A 13,925-nucleotide genomic window follows, 5' to 3' on the forward strand; every position below is an offset into this window, starting at 1 on the left:
GAGCATCTGTCTTTGGGTTTATAAGTAAACACACAGATAAAGAAGAGCCGTGAGCTGATGCGAGTTTACGCAGTGAATACCAGCACCGCAACATGGAAGAGGAGAATAAAAGCAAAGTGGAGTTAGCCCTGAGGGTACCGACAGACAACCTCGGCCTCAAAGTTTGTTTTTTTTCTTTATTCTTCCTTCTCTTTTCTTCTTCTTTTCTTCTTCCCCTTCTTTTGTTGTGTCTGTGTGTGTGTGTGTGTGTGTGTGTGTGTGTGTTGGGGGGGGGGGATGATGAAATGGTTCATCTCTCTTTTGTGAGTTGCTGTCTCTGCGGATGCTTTTCATGGGCAGACGAAATAACCAACAAAAGAGATGATCCTGGAAGATTTTACGAGCGAATGGGCATGACTTGTTGTCGACACACAGTCAAAGGTACTTATTTTTCTTCTCTCTTTCTGCATGTCAACCAGGTAATTTTCTCCTTTGTCAAAGTGTGTGTGCATGTGTGAGTTGTTCAGACAAGAGGGCAAAGGAATAAAAAATGTACTGGCATTGAGGGGAGACAGCAAGCGAGGTTGCTGGCTGGAGTCGGCACTAAGCGATCTTTAAATACACCCCACTTGACTTTTCAATCTCCGTCGATTCTAATCGGATCTGCACCTGACATCTGCCCGGCAATGGAATTTGGAGGGCTTTAATTCTTTCCAAAGTCATAAGGGTGAAGGTTGGCCATTGTGTGACAAACAAAATAGAAATCAAAACCTGCAATCGTCCTCCAAACCCACTTCTACCCAAAAGTGGATGCATAAAAAAAAAATAACAAACAGCATGCACTAAAAGTCAGATATTTGACCCATGTTCCAAGTCGTACCATTCAGAAGTTTGCTTTGCTCTATGCCAGTAATGTAGTCTTTCCACTTTGATCTTTTTAGTGAAAAAAACCCAACCTATTGTAAAGAAAAAACAAACAACTTCTCTGGGTACAGCTTTGGATGATTTGGATTGTTAATGCAATCTATACCAAATGAATCTGTCATTGTTTATGTGCTTTTTTTTGGGGGGGGGGGGGTTAATGGCCTCACCCCCTTTCTCAGTAAGAATTGATTTATAACCTTTAGTTCACATAATGGAAAATGGAAAATTGTCAAATGTCAAAAGCCACTTGATCTGGCTCTGAAAAAAAAAAAAATTGCACTTAACATCGTACAATTTCAAATTTGAGCCTTAAAACAACTGGGGTACTTTATTTCGTCACTCTTCAAAGTGTACGGTACACAAGAAAATGTTCATTGCGTATTTGAGAGAGTCTCACTTCTCTCATGAAAAGTGCCCTTTCATCTGAATGACTACACCCCCAGCTATAAATGAGAAATCAAACAAGCTTCAAGATGTGCATGGTACAAACAGTACAATTTTAAGATAGTGATTCTATACTTATGACATTCCGGCTGCTAAAAGCAGACAAAAGTTGAGCAGAACTTGACTACTTTATTCTTTTGAAACTGGAAAAGTCAGCTTTAAAGAGGCCAAGTTTTGAAACTTAGACACAGAAGGTATTATGTATGGACATTCCAGCAAGGAAAATGATGATTCAACATTATCTTGAATCTCACCCACTGCCCAAAGGTGCCCCATTTCTATATTAATGCCTGGTTGTTTCCCGTTTCTTTTTGGGGGTCATTTTCAGTTGTTGTTCTGATCACTATATCTCTTACTTTTGTTGATGTTATTTTGATTTTGATTTTTTTTTGTATTTGTTTTCCATTTTGGTGTTTTGATAGGTTTTTCTAACTTTTTTGTTTGAATTACTATTTGTTCTTTTGGCTCACACCAATCAAGGCTCCTGATACCCAATGCATAGTCCAGACAATAGTTCTAGAGGAATATGAAAAGGCCTATTGTAATCACAGATTTCCCTTTCATGAGCACCTATCCTTTCACACACGGGTCAAGGGTACGGGAAGTAAATCAACATTCCAGCCAAAGAATAATTCTGATAATTCTGGGGATAGTGAAGAACCTTGTCAAAGTTATTTGTGCTCATGGCAGTACAAGGATACTGAAAGTCTAGGCTTGTCGGACGATGACTCTAAATGAGTCTACAATAAATACTGAGTGTACAGTGTATCCTTCCCTGTGCATGAATATTCATGATAAAGGTTGGTCAATTTGAAACCCATGCTTCATATACTTGTCATCACAGGAATCATGTACCGTCATGTAAGTCTTTGTCTATCTAGTAACTCACTACCCAAATTCAAGTTTACTTTGAATACTAAAGTAGATCAAAATCAAAATCAGTCACACCATAAGTCAGTTATGGACTTTGGCAGTCTCAAATGTTTTTGTGAAACCATGATATAGATAACAGCCATGTCACTGCAACTAGGCAGACTTACAGACGAGGCATGTGGAATGTGGGTCAGAGTGCTCTGGTCCTAAAAACCATCTGGACACTAGTGATAAAATGGACCTTAAAAATCTGCAATTACCCCAGTCATTTATGTAAGATTTGCTCCACAGAAACATATATCAAAACAGCTGATAAGCTGATACAGGGAGTTAGATGGATCAATCAAGGAAAGAAAATGAAGAAAAGAAAAACGAGATGATCTCGTTGCTCACCACGATACGCTATTAATCCACGGAGAGACTTAGGATGCTAATATGATTTGACTCCGCTGCCAGCGCTCGTCTCGGAGACGTAATATCACGACAGATGACACAAGCAGCAATCATGATGGGATGATGATCAGGTGGAGATAATCAGACTCGACTCGAAACAACGAAACAAACAAACTAGCCAGCAAAGCAAGCCACGACTTCTGATCCCACGCACCGGCATCCGACGACGGAGAGGGAAGATGCTCCGCACAGGGCACACAGGCAGCCTCATGTGCTCTACTTAATGTTATTAACGCAACTCGAATGTGAGAGAATGAGAGACTGAGATAGATAGAGAGGGAGAGAGAGAAAGGAAGATAGGAGGAGGAGGAGGGACCAAGAGACCAGAAGAGGAAGACGAGTAACTGGGGGTGGATTCCATCCCGGATGATGAGGCTGCATCGTGGAGGAGGAGGATTCCTGATAGCCATCCCACCCACGGCAGACGATCGGAAGCAGGGAGAATTAAAGCCTCGCGTCAGGAACTCGTCACACTGCCGGGCGCACGCGGACGGCGCAACTGCGAAAACAAATACTCCGGCATGCGGGACAGCATCCTCCGGAGCTTGAAACCATACCCGCGAACGAAGCGCTCCTATGTAGGCTGATGAGTGACTTATAGTGCTGCGCGTGCAGATAGGATGTCCCCTCTTTCAAAATGCTACAAAGAGCACATCAGATCTGCCCACTACCATTAAATCCATCCCATCCCGTACTCTGGTGTATTGGTAAATTTAAAATGTAACGTATGTTTCTGGGTCAAATAACGAGTGAGAGAGCCTTTTCATTCTGTAATCTGAATCTCCTTTCCCTCAATTTCGTCCCGAGGACTGAAATGTCCCTTGCAGACACATCAATCGTGGATAGGTCATGTAAGCCACATATTAGCTAGATTTACACAAACTACTGAATTGTCAATGAAGTTGGATCTGGAATTTGCATGTAATTTCAGTACTTCAGTAAAACCATTAGAATGGCATGGATTGTATGTATATTTAACATATATGTACTGTATATTTTTATATCACGCTCAAATTACATCGTAGATATGCTTTTTTTTTCTAAACTTATACATCATTTATATTTTCAAGTTAGCAAATTCATTTATTCATTCAATCATTCATTCACTTATCAGTAACAACTTTGCATTTAGCTATCTGTCAAGTTCTGTAAAAATCCAGAGGGATATAAACATTTTGAAATTGGTAAAAATTATCAGCAAAAACGAATGGCATGCTGACTTTTGAACAATCACTATTTGCATTATAGGGCTGTATATTTTACATCACCTCCTGCTCACTACATTTCACAATAAAGTCCATGACATTCTCAGTAACTTTAGACATAGTCTTTACCTATCTAGGCAGCAGCTTTATTTGTTTTTATTGGATCTTGTTTTTTGTTGTCTTTTGCTTTTTTGTTAATTGAGTTTTATATTTTGATTGACCCTTTTCCTGAGAGATTACATGGGCACATGGATTTCATGAGCAAACTTCAACAACTAAAACTGCAAATTTGATAAACATGAAGGAATAAGAGTACAGCATTAGAACAAAGCTTGAATTGCATACCCCATATTGCATAGAAGAATTTTATCTCTACTTTTCTTTTTCTTTCTGCTACAGTGCCTTGACAGGACAGTTTCCAAACATATCAAGCACAGACATATTATTTTCCATTCATCCTTGCTGGTGTTCTTTGATTGTGATCTTAATCTGAATATGACTTTTGACATTGAAAAGAATATATATGGGACACCGCTGTACACCTTTGTCAAAACTTCATTGTGAAATGACAAAGTGACTAAATGAAAGAGATAGAGATAGAGATAGATACATAGATAGATAGATAGATTGATTGATGAATAGATAGATAGATAGATAGATAGATAGATAAATAAATAAATAAATAAGATAGATAGATAGATGGAGAGAGAGAGAGAGAGATGGAGAGAGATTGATAAATGAATGGAAAGGTAGACAACTAAAAAGTGGGGATCAAAGAAGATAAAGATCTACAGGAAGTTAATGAAACAGACAGCAAAAATTATACACAGGTAGAGAATTGGAGAGAGATTGGGGAACAGAGGGAGAAAGAGATAACTTACTTTAACAGAAGGAGAGAAAACATTAACACATGGATGATTTAAGCAAGATGGAAAGATAAAAGAAACAGGCAAAAGAAAAAAACAAGAGAGAGGAGAGAGATATACAGCTAAAGAGTGATGCATGGATAGAGGTTGAGGGACAGACATAGATAAAGCGGAAGATATAAATGAATAGATGTATAGATAGAAAGATTGATGGATTGTTAGAAAAGAGAAAGAGGAAGACAGAGAGAGATATAGAGAGGGAGAAAGGGAGAGAGAGAGAAGAGCGAGAGAGAGAAGATGACATTGGTCTAGAGATACGGATGAGCAGATTTAGGATAACACGGCAGACAAAACATCCATCTTCCCTCCCCTGGAAGAGGTGAGTTGACGCTCCGGTATGCCAGGAATTAACGAGCGCCCTTTATGTGCACTTGATGACTGGCAGATGAGTGATAAAGTCTCGTGATAACAAATTGTCAAGGATTTAAAGGGTCACTTGGGGAAGATGCTCCGTTCCACTTCCCGAGAAAATGGGTTGGCCATGAGAGATACAAAGAACTATCTGAATCATTTTGAGCAAATAGTGTTGATGCACTCCCAACTACATAACACAACATCACAGTAAAAAAAAAGGTCAACAGCAAGTGAACCTCCGAGTACAACAAAACTTAGAAACAAATCAAGACTGCCTTTGTCTTGTTCTAAAATCAAAATAATTGCTTCCTTTGATTCCACAACATGTGTTCCAAAAAAAGATAATCGAGTGTTTCTTCTTCTTGATCTACCACACATCATCCACTCTACAATGGAATCCCATATGGCACTGTCATCACTTACATTCGTAGTTCAGTGCAAGATAGTGTTACTTACACCCCCACATTCAAATAAATCAAGTAGCCATTATGTAAAAGATTAAACATTTCAACTGATATCACTCGCACGTAATTTTGAAAAAAGCTCACAAAATCTTTCTGTTTGTCTCTCCCTTTCAATTACCTGGTAATAATATTCTTCTATCGTTGTGAGAGCAGAAACTAATTCAATACTATTGATATACTGTAAAATGAGGAATGTTCGCATGCATTTTAATTTCGCGAATTTCGCGAGAGCCAAGATTGCATTAAAATGCACATGAAAGTTTTTGTCTACACTATATGCATCGAATGTTAGAGGCAACTCCCAAAAATATCTTGTTTTACAGTATTTTTTTTGGTTGAAAAATATTATTACAACAGTTTGACTACCACAAATGTTTCAGAATATTCATCAAGTGTATACTCCTTAAATATCAGAAACATGGCCATTCTTAAAATGCAGAAACAATTTACCTCTATCTTCTTTTAGAATGCGTAATTTCCTACTGTCGATAGCAAATCTTACAAGAGAAAACTTGACGTAAACAAGAAGAATGTATTTTTCTCACAAGACATGGGATTAATCTACCATAAAAAGAGTGACAGGTTTCATACAGGCAATGCTTCAATGGGGATGCAGGACATTAAACAATTTTCAGACATTCACACAGAAAAGCTTACATGATACTTTTCATATGTAGTAGCTCAAATTCTAATTGAAATGAATTAGTGGTTCATATATTTATTTATCGTGATTCCCCTTTCAGTGCTGATCTGCCTTTCAGATGACGATGTGACAGAAAATTTGTGTTGGAGTCAATGGGTATAAAGGATATGGTACTCACGTGAATTCCACCATGTCTCCTGGAGTCCCAAGGCTTGTCCGACAGTGGTCTGGAGAGGGCGACAGAGAGAGGGCATGGTGCGGGGGAGAGGTCATCTGTTTTCTCCCTGGTAGGCGCGGTGACGAGTCCAGGACAGGTACATCCAACGAGTACTTTGTCATCGGCGCTACTGCATTCCCCTGACGGGAGAGGAGAGGTCGGTCCAGAAAAGCGGGCCCCAGCTTGGAGAGCTGCGACATCTTGGCGTTCAGTGAACACTGGCCGACCTCACCCCGCGTGAAGTGTTGTTTCGTCTTCTGCAAGAGGGAATCGGTGGCTTCTTGGTTTGACTGTGATGAAACCTGTTTTGTAATTTCATGCTCCTTCTGAATGTGCATACATTCTACCCCTTGTCCGTGACTAGCCCTGTCCGAACTTTTCTCAGTTGGTTCCAGATTTCCAGCCTGCATTACTGCAGGTGAACAAGTCGTTGCACCGCCGTTTTGTTTCGTTACCTCTTTCGTGGACGACACTGGCAATTTTGGCTGCCTGGCATCGACGCTGGCAGGCAGCTCCAATGCATCCTCACTCGTTCTCACTTTGACATCTGCTCTCGCAATTGATCCCACTCTCGGGGCAAGCTCCGCTGCTCCAGATGGCTTGCTCGTTGTCATGGGGAGTGCAGATGGCTTGGATGCTGCTAAACTCGTCTTTGGGATGTGTTTTGGGGACTGCAGCTTGCCGATGTGCCTTTTGGGAGAAGCCTCGGTGTTTAGTTTTGCTCCGGGTCTCGAGGGCTTCTTTGTTTCTCCTTCTTTGCTCACCATGGGAGAGGCGGCCATGAAGGATGCCACTCTCACATCCCGGTCCTTGCTCTCCTCCCGGTCCGTCTCCTCCACACCACTTTCACACTTCTCCTCTCCGTTAGAGGCCTCCACTTGTGACTTTCTCTTCCAGACTGGACTTGACGTGTCTTGGCCTGGGTCATCTTCTCTTAGCAGGGGCTGAGCGGGGCACTTTGACCGCGAACTCTCACTATCGGGCAGAGTTACTTGTTGCACCCCCTCTGTTGTTGAACTCTCTACATGGTGACTCTGGCAGTCACTGGCGAGCTTTTTGTTCAGTTTATGCTTAGCTGAGGTTTCATCACAGGAAAGGCTTTCTACAATAACTTCCCCTCCAACTCTTTTCACACTGGGCTGCCCACTTTCAGTACTGTCATCAAACTCCTTATGTCTGCCATTGACCTGTGACCTTACGGTTTCTGCCTCCTGGCAGCAATAGTGTCCTTCTCTCTCCGCATCTTTCTCCTGTTGGTTTGGTGCCCTCTTGCAGAGGAGAGCATTCTCTTTCTGCATCAGCTGAACAGTTTTCTGAGCTTCATTCAAAATATCTTTCTCTTTCACAGACACTGGAGGATCAGAGCCGGAAGCCCTATCTTGAGGGTGTTCACATGCCTTGGGTTCTCCAGGACCCTTCTGATTCAGTTCATCGGGCGCATCCTGCATGTGGTCAGCTGGCCTTTCCCTCTCTGCAGCCAGCGACACATTTTGCTGGCGGCTCCTCAGGTACTTGGAATGCTGGTAGTCTTTCTCTGATGGATCGATGTCTGTTGTCGGTGGAGATGGGGTGTCCGGGGGCAACCTGGAAGGGGATCCCGTCGAATCATAGAGTCTGTTGCCCCCGTACTCTGGACGCCACTGCGTGTTGTAGTCGCGGTGTGTGGGAGTGCCCTGAGAGATAGCTACAGGAGGAATTCTCTCCAGGGTGGTTTCCACACTGTCTGTGCTGGTCATACTGCTCGTGCTGTCCATCAGGTATCTTGGTGAAGCTGAACTGTTAAGGGATTCACTGCTTGCGTTCGAGGCACAGGGGGAAAAGTTCTTGGCCAGCTTCTGGCGCTGCATGGCCGGCTGCCCGTCGTGCGCCTTCCGCTTCTGCTGGCTACCCTGCTTCGGCTCCAGCGTGAGACTCTCGAAGCTCTTCACGCTGGCGCTGATCTCCTGAAGTTCCTTGAGAAGACTCTGGGCGTACTGGAATGGGGCGTGGACAAACGGTTTGGTGTACTGATCACCAAGGATGTACCCATTGCAGCTGTCCGTTGCATCGGATGGCGAACTCCTCAGTGGACGGTCCTCTCCCATAACCTGCATTTTGGTGATCCTCGCGCCCAGGTCTTCTGCTGTTGGCAAATTCCCATTGAGGGTCTCGTCGCTGAGACCTAGCCTCCCTAGACCGGCGGGCAAGGATGACTGCCTCATAGGAGGAAAGGCATCCACTGCATTCATGGCCCACGTATAGTCCTCAAACCCCATTCCCTCCCCGGCTCCTTCTACCCCGGGCATGTCACACTGGTAGGCCGGGAAGGCCGGAGGGAGGTACCCTTGCTCCGAACTGTGGTGCATATGCCCTCTACCCTGCTGGAAGCCTTGGTGACTGAGATTCTGGGAGGGGTGCGGCGAGTATTTAGCCGGCGCTGAGAGCTGACGGTAGAATTCCTGAGGTAGTATGCGTTGTTGCTGGTGTTGGGACGAGGGTTGCTGCTGCAAGTGGTGATATTGCTGAAATTGTTGCCGTAAGAGTTTTGGATAACTGTCTCGCTGAGGAGTTTCCCTCAGGTGGTCAGGCATCCTCAATCTTGAACTGCCATGGTCCTGCAGGTGTGAATATAAATAAAAAACAAAGTCAAATACAACCGTACATCTGCTATTTCCGTTAAAATCTGATGATACACCTACATGACAAATGCATTTCTTGAGAAAGCAACAGGATTGAAGCATGATCTTATGACTGACATGTTGTTAAGTTAGCCAGTGATATATATCTAAATTTATCTGCTTGCCACCTATACTGACAATATCATTGAAATACTTGAAAATCATTCCAGGCAAGGCACTTTATTTGGTTTTGACGGACAATCTGCAAAATATCTTTAACACAGGCAGTTTGAATCCATGTGAGTTTAAGTTTGATACATGTAGGAGCATCGGTACACTTCAAACTATATATTTCAAAACATGGGTGAATACGACAGTACAGATTTGACTTTAGACACACAAAAAAATTGAAAGTGAACAATTTCTCCTCTCTACAGCTGACAGAGTATTCTGGAGATTGTCACAAGAGAAATATGCTAACTATTCCAATGAATTATATTGGAACATGGTGTCTTGAGCAGGTAGACTAGAAAAGTATAATTATACAAACGTTTACTGCAAATTTAATGTAGTAGCAACTTTTTCAGACAAATTTCCACGGGCAAGCTAAGTGGCCTAGATATTGGCTAGCTGACATGAAATAACTCAAGAAGGAAAAAATAAGATGATAACATGTAAAATGACTGACCTTTACGCATTTGCTGCATAATGAGCTTGAGAAGGCTGAAGTTATTCTTTCTTATCATTTTCAAAAACACCTAACCTTTGAATTACATTTTTGGGATGATATCCCACATGTTTCTAGGCTGTGAATGGTTTTGAGATATTCCTGCTGGCATATGAAAGCTATTACACACCTGGCATATGACCTTTATTCAACACTTTTCCAGAGCACCATATTTCTCACCTTTTTGTTTTTTGTTTGTTTGTCTGTTTGTCTGTCTTTTTTTTTTTTGTCCGAGAAGGGGAGAAAAGGAGAAACTGCTGCAAAAAGATGATACTTGATAAGTGGCTATTTTGTTGCCTTGATGTTTAACCCCTTACATGCCAACTTGCAAAATGTTTTCATCTGCCTTTAGTTATCCTCCCAAACTTGACCCAGTTTTAAGGTTAGGAAGCCACTCCAGTAATATGCATTATTAGTCCAATGGGTCGGTTACGGTGAAACAGAAGGGATTAGGTGATTAGGTGGATTAGTTAATCTCTATCCACTGACATTTGAGTTCCCAGACATCTTAAGTGCCAACTGGTGAGGAAAGCGCAGTAAGGGTTAATCGGTAGCCGTCTCACCTTTTTGGAGTTGGCACTGGGGAGCAACCGCGGACTGAGAGGCGGGTCCTTGCCGCTATCTTTGCTCGCACCTATGAGGGCGGGCTGCGTCGGGGCAGAGTGCTTGCTCCTCAGAGGGTGCGTGAAGGTGGTGGCGAAGGGACAGGGAGAGGGTGAAGGCGATTGGGAAGGGGACTGGGAGGGGGAAGAGGCTGGGTGGGGCCCAGGGGGGATGGTTCGACCCGGAAGGCTCGGGGAGGTGTTGGTGTAGGGACTGCGTTGACCATACTGGTGGAGAGCAGGTGAAGAAAAGTAGAATTCAAAATGAATGAAGTTAATAATAATAATAATAATAATAATAATAATAATAATAATAATCATTAGTGGAAAATTGAGCAAAGAAAATGGGATTCCATCAGGATTGGAACCCGAGACCTCCGGATTGCTAGCCCGGTGCTCTTACGACTGAGCTACAGAAAGCCCTAGTTCAGTGTTTGTCCCAGAAACCCTAAATTCTCAATGCTCAAATGACACACAGCTTATATAGTTGCATATCACTACCATAGTGTCTCTATGTGCTTTAAGGGAGAAGGTTGAAAATGGAAAAGGAATTAATTCCTTGTTCTTACTCTCAATGAGAATCTCCACCCCCCCAAAAAAAAAAAAAATCAGATAAACAATAAACTGTTCACTGAAAATATGTAAAGATATAAAGCTTCAAGAATTCACACACAAAAGTGACATTCATCAGAACTCAAAACCAATATATCTGATATCATTGCCAGATGGTAATGAAAAAAAGCCAAATGAAATATGGACCAGATTTAATCCTTAACTACTTGCATAGACTAGCATATGTCTATGATATCACAGAAATTATTTCTATCATTCTGCTAGGATTAGTGTGGAGCATGTAGGATGGGGATGGGGGGGGGGGGTGGGGGCAAGGGTTTTGCTTACCTGTGAGGGGGAGGGGATGCACTGGGCGAAGCGGTTTTGGTCAAAGAGGCACCTCAGGTTTCTGTTCTGGTGTTCCAAGTCCCGTACCTTGGTATGGAGCTTCAGGCATTCGTCACGCAGGTCCTACAGCAAGACAAAAAACACAAAGCATCGCTTAGTAAGACTTGTCACACTTATGATAATAATAATGACAATGATAGTAATAAAAGTACTAGTAGAAGGAGTAATTGTAGCAGCAGCAGTAGTAGTAGTGGTAGTAGTGGTTATGATGATGACAGTAACAATAATACCAATGATAACCATCATCATAAACTATACCATCATCACCACCACCACCATTATGATCATCATCACCACCACCACCATTATCATCATCATCATCATCATTATCATCATCATCATCATCATCATCATCATCATCATCATCATCATCATCATCATCATCATCATAACCATTACAAGAAAACATCTACTACTACCATTACTACATGTACTCAGAAGAATTCTATTAATGATAACAATAATGATAAGAACAAAAACTACTATGATGATAATAACAACAACAATACCAACAGACAATCAAGCAAAAGAAAGAGACAATGAGCAAGTCAAAAAGTGTGAAAATACTCAAACAGACCTGGGGAGGCAAGAGGATATAAGGACAGAAACAATCACCACTGTGATTGGTGTACTTGGAGCCATCCCAGTGGTTTCTTGGTGACATATTTGACAAAGTGCTGAAACACTCACAGAATCTGTGCTCCTTGAAACTTGGTAGAAAACTGGGAATGCTTCTGGAAAATATTGGAACTTGACTAAAGTGCCTTGAAGATCTTGAGATAAAGTTCAAATGATGGTGATGCTCATATCTATGATAATGCAGCTATGATTAAACTGATAATGATAATGCTGCTGTTAATGATGATGATGATGATGATAATAATAATAATAATGATGACGATGATAACAAATATTATTACTATTACAATAATAATAATAACAACAATTATAATGACAATGCTACTAAGGTGGAATGAGTTGGCATGGGTGGGGGAGTGGTAAACCAAAGCTGACCCAAATTGCAACTGAAAAAGAAGAAAGTCTTTGCTGGACTGACTTAAACCACAAGGTCAAGTCATGTGACTGACTCTTAACAGGCAACATCCCTCCATCTCCGTGGCAACCTTCGGGGCAGTCAACTGTGGGCTAGATAAGAATTGTCTGCCCAGTAAACAAGGTTGACCTGATGGGGATTACTAAGATGTTCCTGACTGTCCACCAGTCTGTCATGAAAGATTTTGCTCTTCATTCAAATTTCCTGATCATATTTCATCCCTACTAAACCCTGAGAACTTGTCTGGGGTCATGCCTATATGAGAATCTACTAGTTAGTTTTGATACTCACTGAAAGCATTGTTCACCGCTGAGGCGGCAAAAACCTCTTATCTCAAAAAATGTCAAATGTTCAGGACAAAAAACATGGCAGCCTAAACGCTATGGTAAATGGGATCACCTTTCCTTTTGACATGCTGTGGTGGCTTCATTTTTTGTTTAAGACAATTAGGATTTGGACAGGATATCACTGAACTACTATCTGACAATTAATTTTAAAAAGGTGACTTACACCTAAATTTGAAACACAAAGTCTCGCACCACAACACTAACACGATGCACTTTTAAGCATTTCATACATGTACTTTGACGTGTGAAAGATTGATTTACTACAAACATTATGTATGTGCAAATGTATGCCAGAATGATGTTCGTTCTATGTTTCTATTACATTATCTTGTTTAAACATAATTCATATACATCTTGCCAATAACTCTCAGATATCTCACTTCAATTGACCAGAAAGGAAAAGGAGAATTTGATGGATTTTTGTCTAACTGAGCGCACTTTCCAAAATTGTACTTTTTCCTTGCAGAGCATCTTTTAAACATAATCATATTGCTTCTACAAGCAGACACACACACACAACCATGCACAACCACCCCCCCCCCCCACAAAAAAAGAAGATAGTGGTATAATGCCATTTCCTGCACGTTAAGAGATTGATAAATTTATACTCCCCCAAAAATGACTACACAAACAACCTGACTCAGGTGAGTGTGTGTTTTCCTTTTTACCGCAGAGTCCCAGTCCCCAGGATGATGATGATGATGATGAATTTCTTTGTGATGAAAAATATCTGACGGTTGGGGGAAGAGCACAAAACACAAAAACATCCTGATGTTGCCCAGACCTCACGCTGGTGCGCCTAATTTGGAAGACCCTGTCACTTGACAAAGGTCATCTATGAATGATGCGTTCCTATCCACACGCAAAATAACTGCTAAATAAAAAAAAAAACGCTAAATAACCATGCACTGCCAGTTGCACAAAACCTGATGAATCCTGTATCTAGAGCCTATGGGGGCTTTTTTACTCTTGGTAGTTAACGGATTAATCAGCCAGAGCTACCCCCCCCTCTTTGCATTCTCCCCTTTCGTCCCACATAAAAGAAAAAAAATGTGATCTATCATACAACATGCTTTATAGGCATGTGCGTGTACGTGCATGTGTATACCAAAATACCGTACAAGTTGAGGGGGGGGGGGGAGCAGAATTCAAAACA

At 41.7% G+C, this 13,925-nt stretch overlaps 1 protein-coding gene across 1 annotated transcript in view; it reads right to left on the bottom strand.

The window, feature by feature from the left end:
- The window catches only part of LOC139717011 (uncharacterized), a 123,108-nt gene that overhangs the window by 15,855 nt on the left and 93,328 nt on the right, over positions 1–13,925 (bottom strand). The window contains exons 6-8 of the mRNA XM_071628528.1: positions 11,309–11,431; positions 10,370–10,636; positions 6,444–9,076 (exon numbers count right to left, since the gene is read on the bottom strand). Of these exons, the coding sequence (XP_071484629.1) occupies positions 6,444–9,076; positions 10,370–10,636; positions 11,309–11,431 (3,023 nt within the window). The remainder of the gene's footprint in view (positions 1–6,443; positions 9,077–10,369; positions 10,637–11,308; positions 11,432–13,925) is intronic.

The sequence above is a fragment of the Diadema antillarum genome, unplaced genomic scaffold (assembly GCF_040938485.1).
Source record: "Diadema antillarum isolate AM-2024a unplaced genomic scaffold, OU_Dant_1.0 scf00000071, whole genome shotgun sequence".
Lineage (NCBI taxonomy): Eukaryota > Metazoa > Echinodermata > Echinoidea > Diadematoida > Diadematidae > Diadema > Diadema antillarum.